The sequence below is a fragment of the Alligator mississippiensis genome, chromosome 1, assembly GCF_030867095.1.
Source record: "Alligator mississippiensis isolate rAllMis1 chromosome 1, rAllMis1, whole genome shotgun sequence".
Taxonomy (NCBI): domain Eukaryota; kingdom Metazoa; phylum Chordata; order Crocodylia; family Alligatoridae; genus Alligator; species Alligator mississippiensis.
Window position 1 is genome coordinate 312,856,233 of NC_081824.1, and position 17,182 is coordinate 312,873,414.

Below are 17,182 nucleotides of genomic sequence, written 5' to 3' on the forward strand. Positions count from 1 at the left end.
TAGTAATAATATGCAATTAATGCTTTTTATTCCCCCAAAATGGTGTTTAGCAGAAAACCTCACACTGTGATTGCATAGTTTCTGTTTAGCAAAGTACCTATTAGGACATTTCTAAAATTAGCTAGATGGTTGCACCCAGAGAGTGGTGGTGGACAGGTAATTTTTGACCTGGAAGGCTGTGGGCAGTGGAGCCCCCAGGGCTCAGTCCTGGGGACTGTACTGCTCTATATCTTTATCAGTGATCTGGATGTGGGTGTGGAATGCATGCTGTTCAAATCTGCTGACAAGACCAAGCTGTGGGGTGAGGTGGGCACGTTGGAGGGGAGGGACAGAATCCAGCTACATCTAGACAGATTACAGAGGTGGGTGGGTAAGAATAGGATGGAATTCAACACAGACAAGTGCAGGGCACTGCATCTAGGGAGAAAGAACCAGCAACACGCGTATAGGCTGGGAAATACCCTTCTTGTCAACACGGTGGCAGAAAGGGATCTTGGAGTCACTGTTGACTCCAGGATGAACATGAGCCACCAATGCAAGGAAGCAGTCAATAAGCCTAACTGCACCTTGTTGTGCATCTACAAATACATCACGAGCAGGTCCAGGGAGGTGATCCTTCCCCTCAATGTAGCATTGGTCAGACCACAGTTGGAGTACTGCATTCAGTTCTGGGCGCTGCACTTCAAGAGGGATGTGGCTAGCATTAAGAGGGTCCAGAGGAGGATCACTAGCATGGTCAAGGAGCAGCAGGGCAGGCCCTATGCAGAGAGGCTAAAAGGCCTGAACCTATTCAGCCTCTACAAGAAAAGGCTGAGTGGGGATCTGGTGGCCATTTATAAACTCACCAGGAAGACCCAGCGAGAATTGGGAGAGGCTCTGTTCCCCTGGGCACCACCCGGGGTTACTAGGAATAACAGCCACAAATTGTTAGAGAGAAGGTTCGGGCTGGACATCAGGAGACAGTACTTTACAGCCAGGCTCTGGAATGGGCTCCCAAGTGAGGTGCTACTCTCTTCTACCTTGGGGGTCTTCAAGAGGAGACTGTACAGATATTTGGCTGGGGTGTTATGACCATGGTACTCATTCCTGCCTGGGACAGGGGGTCGGACCTGATGATCTGTTTAGTTCCCTTCCGACCCTAATCACTATGATACTATGAAGATGCCTGTTTCCTTAAATGATAGCCCATGGATCCTCCTCATAATCTAATACATAGTAAGCATGTAGAAGTATGCAATCCAAACCAAATCAGTACATGGGGTAAATTCCTTTGTTGCCTGTACCTAGTTATGCTACTGTATTATTCTATTTATTTTAAATATAGTTTAATGGGGGTGGGGGGGGGGGGAGGACGCACAGGAGGAATATAAACAAAAGTTCCTTAAGAGGAAAAGGAGACATGGTTCAGGTGCTGTTCTTAAAGAAACAACAGGTCAAATATAGTCAATATATGATAGTTGTATAATACAGTTATATACCCCATTTTCATCTCCTTACACGCTACTGGCCTGTTCCTATAGGCCCATCCATGTACAGACCCCACAATAAAATTTCCATTGAATTGTTTCATAACCTAGCAACAGTCTAAAACTACCTGAAAGTGAAATGCACTAAAGTAAACTAAACACTGTAAGCCAGTTGGCACTCCATATCTTGAGTGTCTATGTAATAGGACAGCACAGAGGACGAAGGGGGGAGGATCCTTTGTTGAAAGAAAAAAGTACATTTTTTTTTTTTTTTTTTTACAGTTCTTTCAATGTAATCATTACATTGATATTGGTAGCATTTGCTACCTATGGATGCCTATACATGAGCACTGAGGTTGCTCCAATGCGCTTGAATTCCAGCACACTAGAGCAGACTTGATTAATCGAATCTGCTAGAGCGTAGCAATTGCCATGCTCTAGCACACTCCTGCATATCGTGTATCAGCATTCCCATGCTTAAAAATGGTGACGGGGGCACTTGAACTAAACTTTGTTGAATGAACTTTAGTTCAAGCCCCTCCCCACCGCCATTTTTAAGTGTGGGGACACTGATAAAGAAGACACAGAAGCACTTCAATTAAAGTGTCTCCAAGAGCCACCCCTCACCCCTAGAGCACATGTAAAAGTGACTTATAATTTGTAGTCTGGCAGAACTGACTTGGCACAAACCAGGAGGTAGTCAGATTTACAAAAACAAAAAACCCACTTGCCAATCTTGCTGCATTCTTAAGTGACAACATAACTGAAGTAACATGTACAATAAATTACCTTCTGCATTTCAAAACAGACTAGAATGTATTCATACATTTCAATCTGAATATTTAAAATCTTTAAAACAAACATTTTAATATTAAAAAGAAAAGCCTTGCAACAATTTGTATGCAGTAACTTTTAAGACATAAAGATAAACTTGAACACATTGTATAAAAGGATTTGGATCTGGTGGAACAGCAGAAAAATACAAGTGAGTTGTAAAGATGTGCATAATATCTTTTCCACCCACTCTTTAATTCTGATGACCAACAGACAAGAGATACAGCTTAGATGTCAGTATTTATGGTTTCACCAATGATAACATCAGGGTTTTGAGAATAATGGTAACTTTAAAATTATTAGGTAACAAAGCTAGGGAATCAAAATATTACCTTTATTAGGGACTTACCTAATTCGCAGGGGCTTCCCCCCTATTTCATGATCCAAGATGGCACTGGTCCCCGTTTACACAGAGGAGTGTGGCAGGCCCCTCCACTCCTCTGATGGGCTAAGGGGCAGGACTTCCAGGGCCCCTTAGCCAATCAGAAGCAGTGGAGGGGGGGGACTGCCGCAAAAAATTCCCTCCCCTCCTTCTCCTTCATGCTTCAGGACACCAGGGCTTCCCATCTCTGTTTGTTTCCCCTGCTTGCTAGCAGTTTTCCAGCTTTTTTGTGATCCCCTGTGCTTTTTTGTGTGGACCACACTTTTTCATGGGGATCTACCAAATTCGTGGTTTCTGCAAAAATCACAGAGTCACAAATTTGGTAGGTCTCTACTTATTATTCTGTTTCAGCTGTTACCACAAAACAGCCAAAGCTGACACATGGAGAAAAATCAATCTACAAGCTTTGTTTTTAGCATCTAAGTGTACATCCTGAATTATTATTATAGCAATGCATTATTCCCATAACAAAACGTGACTTTGTTATTCTCAAACCTATAATAACCAACAGAAATATTATGTTTATCCCTCCTCAGGTTAGAATTTTGTTCATAATGCACCAGCACATTAAAAAAATAGCACAGCACATCAAATTTCAAAGTAACAATTACAGCACTGATTTCCTTTTCATTCCAAATCTCCTCCAACTATCCTGTTCTTTGGTTTCTGTTCTCTTTTCCCCCAGTTTCTGATTTTTATGCAAGAAAAAAATTGGAAGCATAACATTCTTCAGTTTTGAAAAATCTAAAATGCATTGATTAGTAAGAGCAACAGTATCCAAAAAAAATGGTCTTCAGTGTTTTCTCAGACAAAATTCTCACTGAAGTCAGTGAGAGGTCTTGGAAAGTGGTGTATTGCAAAAATATGCCTTTAAAGCCTGAGCATTCCACATATAGAGCATGGGTGAAGTACTGTGAAACTCTTATTGTTAACATAGCCACTTAGAACCAGGCAGAATAAAGTAGATTCCTTGCAAGAGCCTTTAACATTTTATTTCAACTCCCTGGACCTTACGTGGTTAGGTCTATGAAAAACTTTTAACTCAAAATGCAGATGGGTACTCCTCCTCCTTGTGGCTTTTCATGACTTAGTGTCTTACAGAAGTATATGAGCTAGCATTTTTCAGAAACATGAGCCAAATGGAATAGGATCCCACTTAGATACCTAAGCATACAGACATTCACTGAACATAGTCTATAATTACATGGCTGGCTTTAAGCCACTTGATTGTAAACCAGAAAAGGGATGTACAGCCATTTGTCAGTGCTGAGCAACTCAGGCTGTGAGGAGGGATAGGCGGAATCGGGGGGGGGGGGGGAGTTGGCCAGAGGGGGGTTGTCTATCTGTGGAGCGGATGGCGGGGAAGAAATCAGGGTGCTAACAATAGCCTACTCAGAGAAGGGGTAGGGGATAGAAAGAACACAGCTCCAGGGATGAGACAAGTGTCTTAGCTTTTCCAACCCCAGGGCTATACTCCAAATGCATGCAGGAATTTAATAGGTCAGGTTAACCTGTTTTTAATCTAAATTAGTGCATCTCAGGTGAAGTAATTTAGATTGAGTTCACTATTTTTGGCCCTATTAAATCCCCTGGACATCTACAAAGATGGGCATTTAGATTAACCTAACCCTAGTTAGGTCAATCTAAATGTAACATCTGTATATACCCTTAGGGACTTAATAGGTGAAATGGGATCTTACCCCAAATGATGACAGAGCCACACAGTAGGAGCAAATGAACTCCGAATTAAGATTTCAGGATTGATTGGCCCAATAATATCTTGGGGTTAGTCAGCATTTTAGTTATGAGGAACTGAAAGTACTTCACTATTTCCGAACCTTCACAGTACATGAAGCAGGAATGAATTTATATTTCATTTGTCAGCTGGAAAAATAACTAAGTACATTTACTTATGGTCACAGAGAAAATCGGGACTCCTGATATACACTCCTATAGCTAATCAGTAGCTGAAATTGCTTTCCACTTGGTTTTTAGCTTAGTTCTTTCTCCATCTCCTCATAGTTCCCCAGGACTAGAGGTGTAATCCCAGGGTTTTGTCCATGGCAGGTGTCAATCTATAGTTTTATTCTTTATTGCATCAGTATGTCATTGTGTCATGTTTCACTAGACTAAGGGATATTTTCTTACTTTGGCAAGAGAACATATATCTGAAAATTAAACATTTTGTTATCTTGTATTGAAGAGTCAGGGGAAAAAGAAAAATAGACAAAAACAAACTAATGAGACCCAAGGCCATGACAGTAATAGATATATACAGCTCAGCACTGAGCATAGTTCAAGTGTGTGCCTGTAAAGTTAACTTTGTGCCCAACAGTAAGTGAACTTGCTTAAAATGATTGTGGGTAAAGTATTTATATAGACATGAGAGCTAATAATAAAAGCTCCAAAGTCAAAAGCTTCCAAAATATATAATGGTCTAGGACAATGCTTGAGGAAAATGTTGATGTTGCATGACCAGGATACATCTGTAACACAACATTAACTCAATCATTTTGCACATATTTAGTGCTTCTTTTTTTTCTTACAAACTCAAAAAATGAAAAGTTCTGTGGCCCATTTCTCCTAAATTTTTTTCCCAAACACCAAATGATTTCAATTGAAGATACAGGTTCCTAAAGGAGGATAGTAAAATCGTGACAATTGCCTTAAACATACACTCCAAAACTAAAACAACAACACCCCCGACAACAAACTCAAGTGAATGAAACCTCTCCAATTAGTCATTGAACTAGCGAATATGATTTTAGTTAATATGGTACGAGTTTGGTACAATACAGGAAGACAACAGCTCTCATAGTTATGGGCTTATCAAATTTTCATTCTGAAATATTACATCTTTAAGATTATGACTAAAAGCAAGAATATTATAACCTTATGAAAGTGACAGACAAAAATCCACTATCATGATATGCTACAATTTTCTTTATTCCTGTCATATACCAACATGCAAATAGCTTGCTAATACCATGACTCAACACATCCGGGGAGAAAAAAAAACACATAGAAGGCATTTAAGTTTTAAGCAGCACAGGGAAAAACATTTCAGTATTTGTTTTTGTTTATTAATGCATTTATCCACTAGTGAACAGGCCCCTCCTAAGTCATATGTTGCCACTTATTATTTCTTGTGGTATTGAATATAACATACTTGATTCTTTTTCTTGATTTACAGAATTCAGTGATATAAATCAAAAGAGTCTGAGCTCCATATATAAAAGATCTTGTTCTTTACAGAACAGTTCTGTACAGTCACTAAACAAAAGCAACCGCAAATTTAAACACCAATTGTAATATCGCTATTCTAAATAAATAGCTATTATCTTCAAGTAGGAACAACTACAAACAACTAAAGCATTAAAAACAGTCTCCTCTTAGAAAGCAAGTCACCAAATTGCCTTAATTGGCATTACATCATAGCCTGCTGCATTTTTTCCATTCAAATTAAAGCAAAACATAGGCTATAGATCTATTGAAGCTACCTTGTTAAAACTGTTCTGTACTGTTGTGCTGATTTCAAAACTTGCTTAACCACTGTGTAGAAAAAGCAAGAAAACTTCTTACTGTATATTTCCAAGTACTAAACATGCTTTACAGCCAGAATTGTAACCACAGCCAGATGGAAAATGGAGAAAATCTACTTACCTGAGCCCCTTTTGGTTACAACTTTCAAGCTCTGAGTAAGAGTAGCATACAAGAGAATCAAGTGTGGAATAGGAGCTTTCATCTTCCAGCTCTCAAAGGCTGTTCTCTAAAGTGCCAGAGAAAAAGAACAAACAAAAAACAAAAAAACCCCTGTAAGTATATTAAAAGCCTCATTTTTTATGTTTTCACTGAAACTCTTTTAGTAATTAAATAATAAAAATGAAACTATAGAAATGTCAAATTGTCACTTCAGTTCAACTCTTGTGGTAACATCTTGGCCTAAAACCAAAGACAATTTAGTTAAAAGGGGAGAGGGGAAGGGAAGACAGAAAGAACTAAAAACACTGTGAAGCACTGTAGCTAGGAATTGTTTAGGTTTAGTCCTGGAGTTGTAACATCATGAAAAATGACAGATTTGTAATGAATTGCACTGCATGGATCTAGGTACCTGTTAAAATCTTCTGGCCGAATTCCTTCCTGGGCCAAACTCAGTTAAAGTTTATTCGAACAAAGAATATGATGCTTTTTCAAATCAACAAAATATTATTATTTGCAACCATGTCCAACCACTACTCTTTATTTTTAGATCATTAATGTCCTGAGAAAAAAGAAAATGTTCCTCAGCTGTTAGTTTTGCTTTAAATTTTACAACATCAAAGAGTCTATTCAAATCAGCCTGGCCATCTTCCTGAGAACTGTAATAGGGATCTAGAAGAAACTCATGAGAAGAGCAGTTGTATAGCCCTTCTGACTAAAGTACATTGGATAATTGCTAATAATGATTGTCTCCATTTTACAATCTTATTAATTTCAGTGGGAATCAGGAATGCATAGGTACAGCAAAATCAAACCTTAATTTAGTGTTCATTTCTTCAAAGTTCATACTGAGGAAGCTCTCTAGAGAATAATTCATCCTTACCTGTATGACATGAGTATGCGTGTCACTCCTTTTATCCCCAAGCCTCACAAACCATGCTATGTTATAAACAAGTAGAACTAAGGTGCACTATTTATTCTTCTCATCCTAATAAACAGTGAGTTATTCAGTTTCCTATCTCTCTGAGCTGAATTCAGTTTTATTTAGAGCAATGCTGCATAAAAGTGGAACGTATTTAATGCTGTCTCAGACATTACCAAGAGATAAAGAGAATGACAGTGGTAGACAGATCTGATCCCTGGGACATAGCTTCACACCTAAGGATCATATCTTGCTATTCCTATTCAGTGAAAATTCCAAGAAGGAAATCCATGCAGATCTTTTAGCACTGGGGAAGATTGACTCTGTGGAAATGCACTTTTATAACTAAAGCCCCATCTTTGTTCCTGTTCAAGCCAATAGTTTTTGCCACTGATCTCAGTAGTACAGCACAGGGAAACAGAAGTAACATTTTAAACCACCTCTAAATGACATAGGCTTCCAGAGCAAAGAATCCTATGAACTCACTTAACTTAATGTTAAGTCAATATTGAAAATGGAACTTGAACTCCTAAGTTACTTAGGCATTTTTAAACATTCTACTGTAAGATGTCTGTGTCTTGAAGAAAAAAAAGTGGTGAGAAAGGCCTGGAGGAAACACAGCATAGAGGAGCAAAGTTTCTTAAGGAACAGAGAGGTATTCATTTCTAGCACTGCAAATGTCTGGAAAATACTGCAAATTTCTGAGATTTCTATGATTGCAGATTTACCAAGTGAGGGAGTATATGGGGGTTCCAGCCTGCAGGGCTAGGCACAGACATTACACATAAGCCAGTTTAAGTGATCAGAAACTGGTTTAAACCTGTAACAGAACATAAGTTTAGTGCTCACAAATCAGTTTCAACATGGCTCAAACTGGTTTAAGATAAACCTGGTTGAATGACTTAACTGATTTGGGTCAAACCAGTTTATGCAAGGTCTGTTCCAGCCCCCTTCCTGGTTTAAGTTAAATCACAGTCCCCCAGCATCCCACATGCTTTGTAGCCCTGGGCTGGGCTGTCTTCTCCAGAGAACATGACCAGTCCTGCCCCTCTTCTCCCTTGCCAGAGCTCCAGCAGAGACTGCAGGCACAGCAGGGTCTGCCTGGCTTCCCCCCAATCCACCCCCCCCCCCCCACCATCGCTGCTTGTTGCTTAAGCAGGGATTCCACCCTCCCCCCCCATCTCCCACAGCACGGACCCCAGACTTACAGACCCTAGGCATGTGGTATGCTAGCTAATACTGAGAGGCATCTGTGTGCATGTGTCTCCAATTTCACTGGGATAGGCAGAGAGAACAGTGTCCACTTAGGGCTTTTTGGAGCTAATCAACAGGTGAGATGGTAATGTACCTCTGTCCCTTCCTTGGAAAAAGATATTTAAGAAGAGGTTGAACTAATGAGAAAGGCTTTTGTTTTGTTGATGGGGTAATAAATACTGTGTTATCCATCCCTGCTGGCTCCCTTGCCTGTCAGGTTTGCAGAGAGTATGAAGAAGCAGGGAGAGGGAGATTGAAAAACTTACTATTATCAACAGATGCATGTACTGCACCCCCACCCCTTCACCTCAGAGTGCTAGCCCAGGGCTGGGGCATGGCAACACTCCCACCCCTTGAGCAGCAAGCAGGGAAAAGCCAGGGACAATGCTGGCAGGGTGGGGTTTACACCCCTCCCTAATCAGAGCATTCTGCTGAGGCCTGGCCACCGCACCCCCACGCCCCCAGCTCAGCATTTTAGAAGGGAAGGGAGGGCTGCTTTAGCACCCCCTCCAGCTTCTAACCTAAGCCACTGCAGGCATGCACCTGCATTTCCTCCGTCCAGAGGAAATGTCTGCACAGTTGCAAACTGGTTCAACCTAGGCAGGTTAAATCAATTCAGGCTCAGGCTTTTTGAATGTCTGTCCCTAGCCTAGATGCCCCACTCCCCTGTTCCCCACACCTTCTCCACACCAGGGTCATTTCAGTCTGGGGCAGGTAAGAGAAGCAGCTGCTGTTATACTCCTCCCAGCCCCTGAGAGGAGTGGTGTGGTGGGAAAGGGCCACGGACCAGGTGATACTATGAACAATTAGAAAAAAGGTCTAATCAGTTAGCTAAGTATAGAATTAAGGTCTGGTAGGATATTTGTGAACTAGATTCAATTTAATGCTGACATTGTCATAGCTTTAGTTTTTAGGTCATGATCTTTGATGTTTATGATTTCTCTTTCTATTTTAAACGTATAAATGAAAGCTAATTACCCAGAGGTAAAGTGTAACAGTCACATGTAAAGCACTATGCCGCATAGCACTGCAAGCCTGAGCCAAACATTTCTGAAATCAAAATCCCATTTCTCAGTCACTGCACTAACTGATGCTGCAGGAAATCTTGAAGCTGATATCTTCAGCCTCCAGGGTACCAGTGAGAGTCAGCCCCTTGCTCTGTGTGAGCATAATAAATACTGTCCAAAGAACTACAGGATCTTACTATGCACTACAAAATCACTAAATAAATTCTGGCTGTGAAAATAGCTCCAAGCACATTTTCCTATGACCATGTAGCTGAAGAAAATATTTCTTATTGTAAAATAAAACATAGAAATACATATTCAGAGCGGAATCAGGCAATGTTAAACTTTGAGGTTATCAAGGAAGGCATCAGTAAATATAATAAAATGAATGCACAAGGGACTCAATGAACCAAGGTCCTCTTTGGTGCATTCAGATATGACCCACTGACTTTTTGAAGTAAATAGATAATAAAACTTCACAACTGCACAAAATCTTTCATATGAAGATTTATGAATTAGTTTGAAAGATAACTTAACCTTCAGAAAATTACTTGGAACAGAGATCCTTCTAAATCATATAAATATTTGGTAGGCACCCCTCTCTGCCTTTTGGTAGCAGGCAGTAAGCTTGAAATGCATTTTTTTAATAAATGGGAAAATGTAAATTTCTCATAAAAAAACAAGAAAAAATGCATATTGTTAGGGAAGGAAACAATAAATATATATATATATATATATATATATATATATATATATGATCAAAGATTGAAATAAGAAACGTGGTATAAATGGCTGTGGTTGGGAATCATGCCTTTGGTAAATCCAGCTGGAAAATTTTTCATTCAATAAAGATTGGATCACTCAAAAACAGTAAGTCTAAGCATGTGTATCCATAAATTCCTTAATTCATACACACAGAACCCTGTTCAGAGAAACTTTTTATAACTAAAAGTTGCACAAGGTAAGTAGCTTCAAAGTTAAGGCTTTTCAACAGAATATAAGTTGGCTTCATAACATGTTTACTATTAGATTTCACTTCCCTCCCCCTTTTAAGTTAACAGAACATTTAAATAACTGCCATCAATGCAATGTTAATATGTGGAATTTAAAAGACTACGAAGTCAGAAAATTTAAAAAGAAAAAAACAACAAAAACCCCTGTAATTAATTTGTCTAATATTGCAATATTATCTTGTTGATATTTTACAGGTGATAATTTCCTCCTCTTTTTCCTTTTATGAGGGGACTTTTTTTTTTTTTTTTTTTTACAAAATATTGGATTTAGAAAAAAATTGATTTATCAAAACTAAAGCTCTCATCAGTTTTGGGCACGTCCCTGAGATGTGAATGTTTCAGATTCCATTCTTTGCCTCGCCCAAAACATGCACTATGGTCTCAACCCAAATGAGTGTCATAACCATTGGCTATTTTGAGGTGAGTCTTTCACACTGAACATTTGTTATGGAAACCCCAAGATAAGCGAGTCATAGAAATATCAATATTATATCAGTAGGTTACTTGCCAAAAGGATCCCCACAGTAAGTTCACAGCAAACTCTGCTACTGCTGTAATGACTAGGCCAGGGGTGTTCAACCCCTGGCCTGTGGGTCAGATCCAGCCCATGGAGCCACAATGTCTGGCTCATGGTGCTTCCCATGGGTCTGGACATTTGGCAGTGGGGGAGTAGTAGTGGCAGTGGGAGCCCTGCAGGCCAGATAAGATGGCCCTGCACACTAAATTGAACATGTGAGGCCAATCAGGGCAGCGCAGAGTGCTGCAGGGCCAAATAGAACCAATCAGGGTAGTATGGGGTCATTCAGGGTGGGGGACGGTAGGTGAAGGCCTGAGCAGGGGAAGACAGAGCAGCATGGTGCCGAGCAGGGCTGGGCAGAGGCAGCACAGGGCCCAATCCTAGAATTTGGGACCCAATCCAGCCCACAGACTGGCCCTACACCACTTATCCAGCCTATGAAACTAAAAGATTGAGCACCACTGGACTATAGCATGTCAATAAATTATCTTGAAACTTCAATGAAAAAAATGCAAAACTTGTGCGGTCTCATTCTCTAAGAGTTAATGAGCAAGAAACCCTTGTTACCATAATTAAAATGTTATATTTATCTTTTAAAGACAAACACAGCATGGCATCACTAAGCCTGGTATTGAAGACAGCTTTCTTTCTGAAATATGTCATCTGAGGAAGTGATTGTTTTAAGAGTAGATTAATAAGCATAAAAATATTTAAACTTAAGCAAAACGTTAAGCTTTTGAAAAATCAAATTGTTTTTTTCTGACTGTCGCAGGTTCGCAAATTATTTCTAGTTTCTTCCACAGGATTTGTTTTTGTACTGCTAGTGTCTCAAATGACATCATTTTTGAGAAGGACAGTTGCCTCTAGCAGGAAGCTCAGACATGCCAATGATAATTATGAAATTAGCCAGTGTTTCTCACATTGTATTAATGCTGACATAGGTTTCTTACCTTATAAACTCTTAGACTGCAAGACTGAACACAGTCAGTGACCTGGAAAATGCTGGCAAACTCAGAACTAGGGATTATTTGGAAGCTCTATAGCTGCTTAATGTCAGAATCAAGAAGATTTCTCTCTTTAAGGATTGTCCCCAAAGCCTCTCAGTTTTTAGCAATGGGGACTGACAGTGACTTCACTGGAGGAACTGTGAAACTCAGAGCTGGTTACAAACATTTAATAGAATCATAGAAAAGTAGTGCAGGAGGTCATCTAGTCAACCCCCCTCCTCATCAAGACTGTTTACTAATTAAAATTAAAATTATTTTCAACTTTGTTATTGTTTTAAAAAAATGTCTGCTTTCTATGGAAAAATCCACAATCTAGAAGATTTTCAACCAATTTGTTTTGTAGCTAAATTTCAGCCCCCAGATCTAAATTCTCCCTGCAGAAATTAGGTGAATGTTGTTTGTTTGCTTTCATCAAAATGTTTTGTTAGGGAAAATACCACACATTTTTTTTCAACCAACTCTATTTTATTGAGTGGTTGAAGAATAATACGTAAGAATTAAGGAAGACAGTTCTTCAATTACCTGTTGCACTCTCTTGGTGCCCAATCCAAACTCATTCAATCATTGCAAATCTTTCTTTTATTCCCTTTAATGACTTCAGCAAGGCTTTGAGCTGCTCCTTTAAGCAATAATGAAGGGCTGGATCAGACCAGAATGCCAACTTCTGTAGCCCACTTGCTAGATTTTTCAAAACAAGCAGTTTTGTTTTCTTTCACCTTGTCCCTCATGGAAGGAGATCCTGCTGGAAGTCCCTTTAAACATCCTTAAACTTACAGTTTCATCTTTCTTTAGATGCCTTATCAATATCTGTCTGTGCCCTGATGGCTACAAAAACTTGACAGATGCTAGACTGCTGATGTGTTATGGGGTATTATAGGAGCTCCTGTGTTATGACTTATTGTTTGTAAATCTATGATTCCTTACACTTTCCTACATATATATGGTTTCTCATCTCATATTTTGATTGTAAGCTCACAGGGGCAGTGACTTTTTGGATAAATCTTAGCCACCTAAGAAATAGTAAGTGCCACCAACTCCCTCCCACGCCACACTTGAAACAAGCTAAAAAAAAGCCATGCATTTGTTGTTGATGAATGCTGTCAATGCCTCACTTAACAGCATGTCTGAGATAGGGATCCTGACAGTGTTCTGGACCACACATTGCAAAATAACCATACAACAGTTGAGATGTGTGGCACAAGAAGAGTGGGGTGAAATGGGGAGAGGAAGCTTGTTTCTTGACAATGGTTATACGATTACCACAGTGACAGTAAAGACATACCTAAGTTCCATATTTGTACCATATCTATCACAGAGGACATGGTTCCTAAGTATTCCTGGGTATAATACTAAATGGTAACTATTTATTATCTTAAACAGTTTTTTTGTTATGGCAAACATGTTTTTTAATGACAAAGGAATCTAAGTAAGGCAACAGGTGATCCAGAAGATTTTTTTTCATTTCCTTCAGTTACTTCCTGTTGTCCTCAATGGGAAATAGCTAAAAATTTATCTTTGGTCCTGATGGATTGTAGACTGCTCATTTAAGTTTGCTCTGGTGAAGTTATTAAAGGATTATGATTTTAAAGGGGAAAAGCATAACCAGTGGCTTTTAACTGTATTGTTTTAATATTGATATGGCAATTATTTGATGTTCCTTATAGGTACATACAGACATTCACTGCACCTAACCTATGTTTAGGTGGCTTACTTTAAGCTGTCTAAGCTGAAGCTGGGAGTGGCATGAGAAGGATTCGTGGGTCTGCAGGTGGGGAGTGGGGAGATAGGGAGGGGGAGCTGGCCAGTTGGGGAGTGGGTCAGGGGGCTAAAACAGCTTAATCAGGGACAGGGGATAGGAATAGCACAGTCCTAGGTTTGGGGTGAGGAGCTGGGCTTTTCCAGCCCAGAGGCTGTGCTGAGAATATGTGCAGGCATTTGCTAAATAGGGTAAACCCCTTTGTAGATCAGGTTAACCCTTTCTCAATCTCCTGAGGTGAACTTAGATTGGCCACACCATTTTTTGGCTGAGTTAAACCCTGAAAATTCCTGCATGAGTGGATATTTAGATCAACCAAACCCTGGTTAGGTTGATCAAAATGCAACACTTGTACATATCCTATGAGACTATTGTAAGAATCCCGTTTCAACAGATGAGTACAATATTAAATTCTTTCCCTATATTCTGCTGCGAAAAATAGTGAAATGATCATTTCCAAGCAATATGGCCATTCTTAACACACAACCAATTTGAGTCAGCATAATTTCGAAACCATGTGTCAATTTGTTTTCATGATCTGCTACATTAGTGTCCTGGAACAGATGAAGAACATTGATAGTATTAAAAGTGACAGTTGGAAGAAAACACATCTGTTTCAAAGAAAAAAAACAATGAAAATAAATCTTTCAAGAGTTCCAAAAGCAAAAAACATGAGCAACTAAACTGTCAGGCAGGGATGAGAAACTAGAAGCAAGTGTAATGAAAAGCAATACTAGGTTCTGGGCTTTTCTTGCAAGTCATCCATATCTACCATTCTTATCAGCACTGGTATATAAGAACGTTGCATAGTTTATGAAGCAATAAAACCAGATTACAGAAAAAACACTAAGGAATGGTGAAAAGTCATAACAATTCTCTAAATGGTGGCAATCAAAAGCAAATATGCAACCCATGGGTGCCTCCAAATGAGCACACGGGTGCAGAGGCATGTGTTTTCTGTGGTACAAAAAGCAGAGATACATATTTGTGCTGCTGATTTTTGTCTTCAGGCATACCCTTGCACGAACGCTCCAGTGCACAGTAAATTGACCCAGCTAGGGTAGAGGAGGCTGGGACTAGCACCTGCACTGGCTCCAGCAGCCTTACTTGGGGTTCTGGGGACCTCACTGGATTTCCCGATGTCAGATTTTGGCCCTGCGCTATAAATTAGCAGTGCAGTGAATGGGTGCACATGTGCCATGTTCAGTTTGCAGCACCTAAAAAAGGCAGAGGCTCCACAAACAGCATGTGCACACTTATCTGGATGGGGCTCATTTGGCTACATGGGATGCAAATCCGAACCTAGCAGACTCAAGTTATTGGCATTTGGGGAAGTTCCTATTTAACTTTCTCATCTCATTTGTGGCTATGTTACTACTTTCTTTTTTATTAGATTCCATACTTTTTCATTAACCTTCTGAAAATTATATAATATCTTAAGAAAAGAAGGTTTATAAAATAATCATTATCATTACTTGTACTACGACCTAAAATACACATAGAGGACAGGGCCTCACTCTGTAAGGTACTGTACCCATATCTCAACACAGATATCTCAGATGGTGACTTATGCATGTGGAAAACATGATTATTATTATTATTTTGAATGAAAGATAAGTTAAGAAATATGCGGTACTTTATGCAATTGTTTTAAAGCATAACACAATCCTAGCTACCTACTTGGAAATTACTAAACAGTTTGATGCCTGGCTCAGTGCTTGTTTTCTCACCCTTAAACTCATCATATAAGACAACCATGTCAGCATTGCCCATGCAGTTAAGGTGATGGCTATGAAAACATGCCATGCTTTGTACACTGCTTATAGTGCTTTATGCATCCCTGCCTACTTTACTTAGTATATATTATATGTGGTATTAGAAGATGAGATTTTTTAACACTTTGACCAGTCCATTAAAGGGCCGCACTGAGTAACTTGCAAAAAATCATTCAGTAACAGCACAGAAGGAGGCTGTGAAAAAATTAGCTGTTGTAGCGGATTCCAAATATCAAAAACACTAGGCATTGTATGCCTGAGTATCCTCTAGAGTAACATCACCCTACCATACAAACAATGATAATATTTGTCCCTCAGTTCCATTTGATGTTATTCAGCCTAGTGACAGATTACTAAGAGCAAGATGCAGCCATGTGAGTGTGAGGTGGCAAGAAAAAATTGTTCTCATCTTGCACAGTCCCTTCTGATTATGCAGGTGTATGAGTGGAAAAGCAGGCACTGTAAAGCCATTATTCCTTATGTGAGCAAGGAGTGGATTACACACAGTCTCAGCCTCCCAATGCACCAGACAGAAAAACTGTGTTGGTGCAAACAGGCAGGCAGTGCACACTCTGTAAAGTGCTGCAGTGTGTTGTTTGCCTCCTAGCACAAGCTGGAAGTGAGGAATAAGGGAGTCCCGGTTCTGTCACCTTTATGCCAGGTTAGGACATATATCTCACTCTCAGTTTAAGAGAGTGAGTAGGATTAATGCAAGTATACAATTGCTGCTGCCTCTTTCAATATCTGCAACTTGTAATCACAGAGAAATATGAATCGGGAACTAAAGAGAAAGTGTTGCAGTAAAACCTGTACAGAAACCCAACCTTCTAGTCTATTGTTTGCCATGAAAATTGCAGATTCACTGGAATGCCTGACCATAAAATGTGTGTTGGTGAAAGTGCTTAACAACCAATGGATTAAAGGGGAGGAGGGAGTGAGGGTGGGGAATGAAACCATACTTTCTCTCCATGATGATGAAGAAGTTTGTCAGTAAAGCCTCAAAGAGAAGATTTGTATACATTTGAATATACTCTTCAAGAAAAATAAGATGAGAAGTATTTTTCCCAACCATTCCATGAAAGTTTGGAGGATAAAAAAAACCCCTATTCTTCACTGGCTGAAATGGGTATCTTTTCAAAAATAAAAGAATCCCTTACCCATTCCTGAATAACCAATAGCCTAGTGGTCACGTCACAGATCCAGAAATTTCACCTTTGACAAAACTGATTTATATGTGCTCAAAAATCAATTTAAGAAAATTGCTACTTTCCTACCAAAGTGCCGTGTCAGAAACATCTCTGACCAGCTCCATCTTCCAGTTCTTTCTTAGGAAACTAAATGTGCTCCTGAAAATATTAAATATATGCCAATCCTCTATGCTCTATGGGGGCTATAAACACCCATCTCTGTGATATCAGTATTCTTCACAGGATTAAATGTACATTCAGCAATGATTTACTGGCATGAGCATCATTCAGAAAAGACAAATTCCCATAATCAAGCTCAGCGTAGTTCCCTGTAGGTACATCTATACATGCAATTAATGTGAC

At 39.5% G+C, this 17,182-nt stretch overlaps 1 protein-coding gene across 3 annotated transcripts in view; it reads right to left on the minus strand.

The window, feature by feature from the left end:
• The window catches only part of IL1RAPL1 (interleukin 1 receptor accessory protein like 1), a 1,380,155-nt gene that overhangs the window by 1,223,038 nt on the left and 139,935 nt on the right, over nucleotides 1–17,182 (minus strand). For all 3 annotated transcript variants that reach the window (XM_059720831.1, XM_059720833.1, XM_019486306.2), the window contains exon 2: nucleotides 6,346–6,451. In XM_059720831.1, coding sequence (XP_059576814.1) covers nucleotides 6,346–6,427 — 82 coding nt within the window. In that variant the 5' untranslated portion in view covers nucleotides 6,428–6,451. The remainder of the gene's footprint in view (nucleotides 1–6,345; nucleotides 6,452–17,182) is intronic.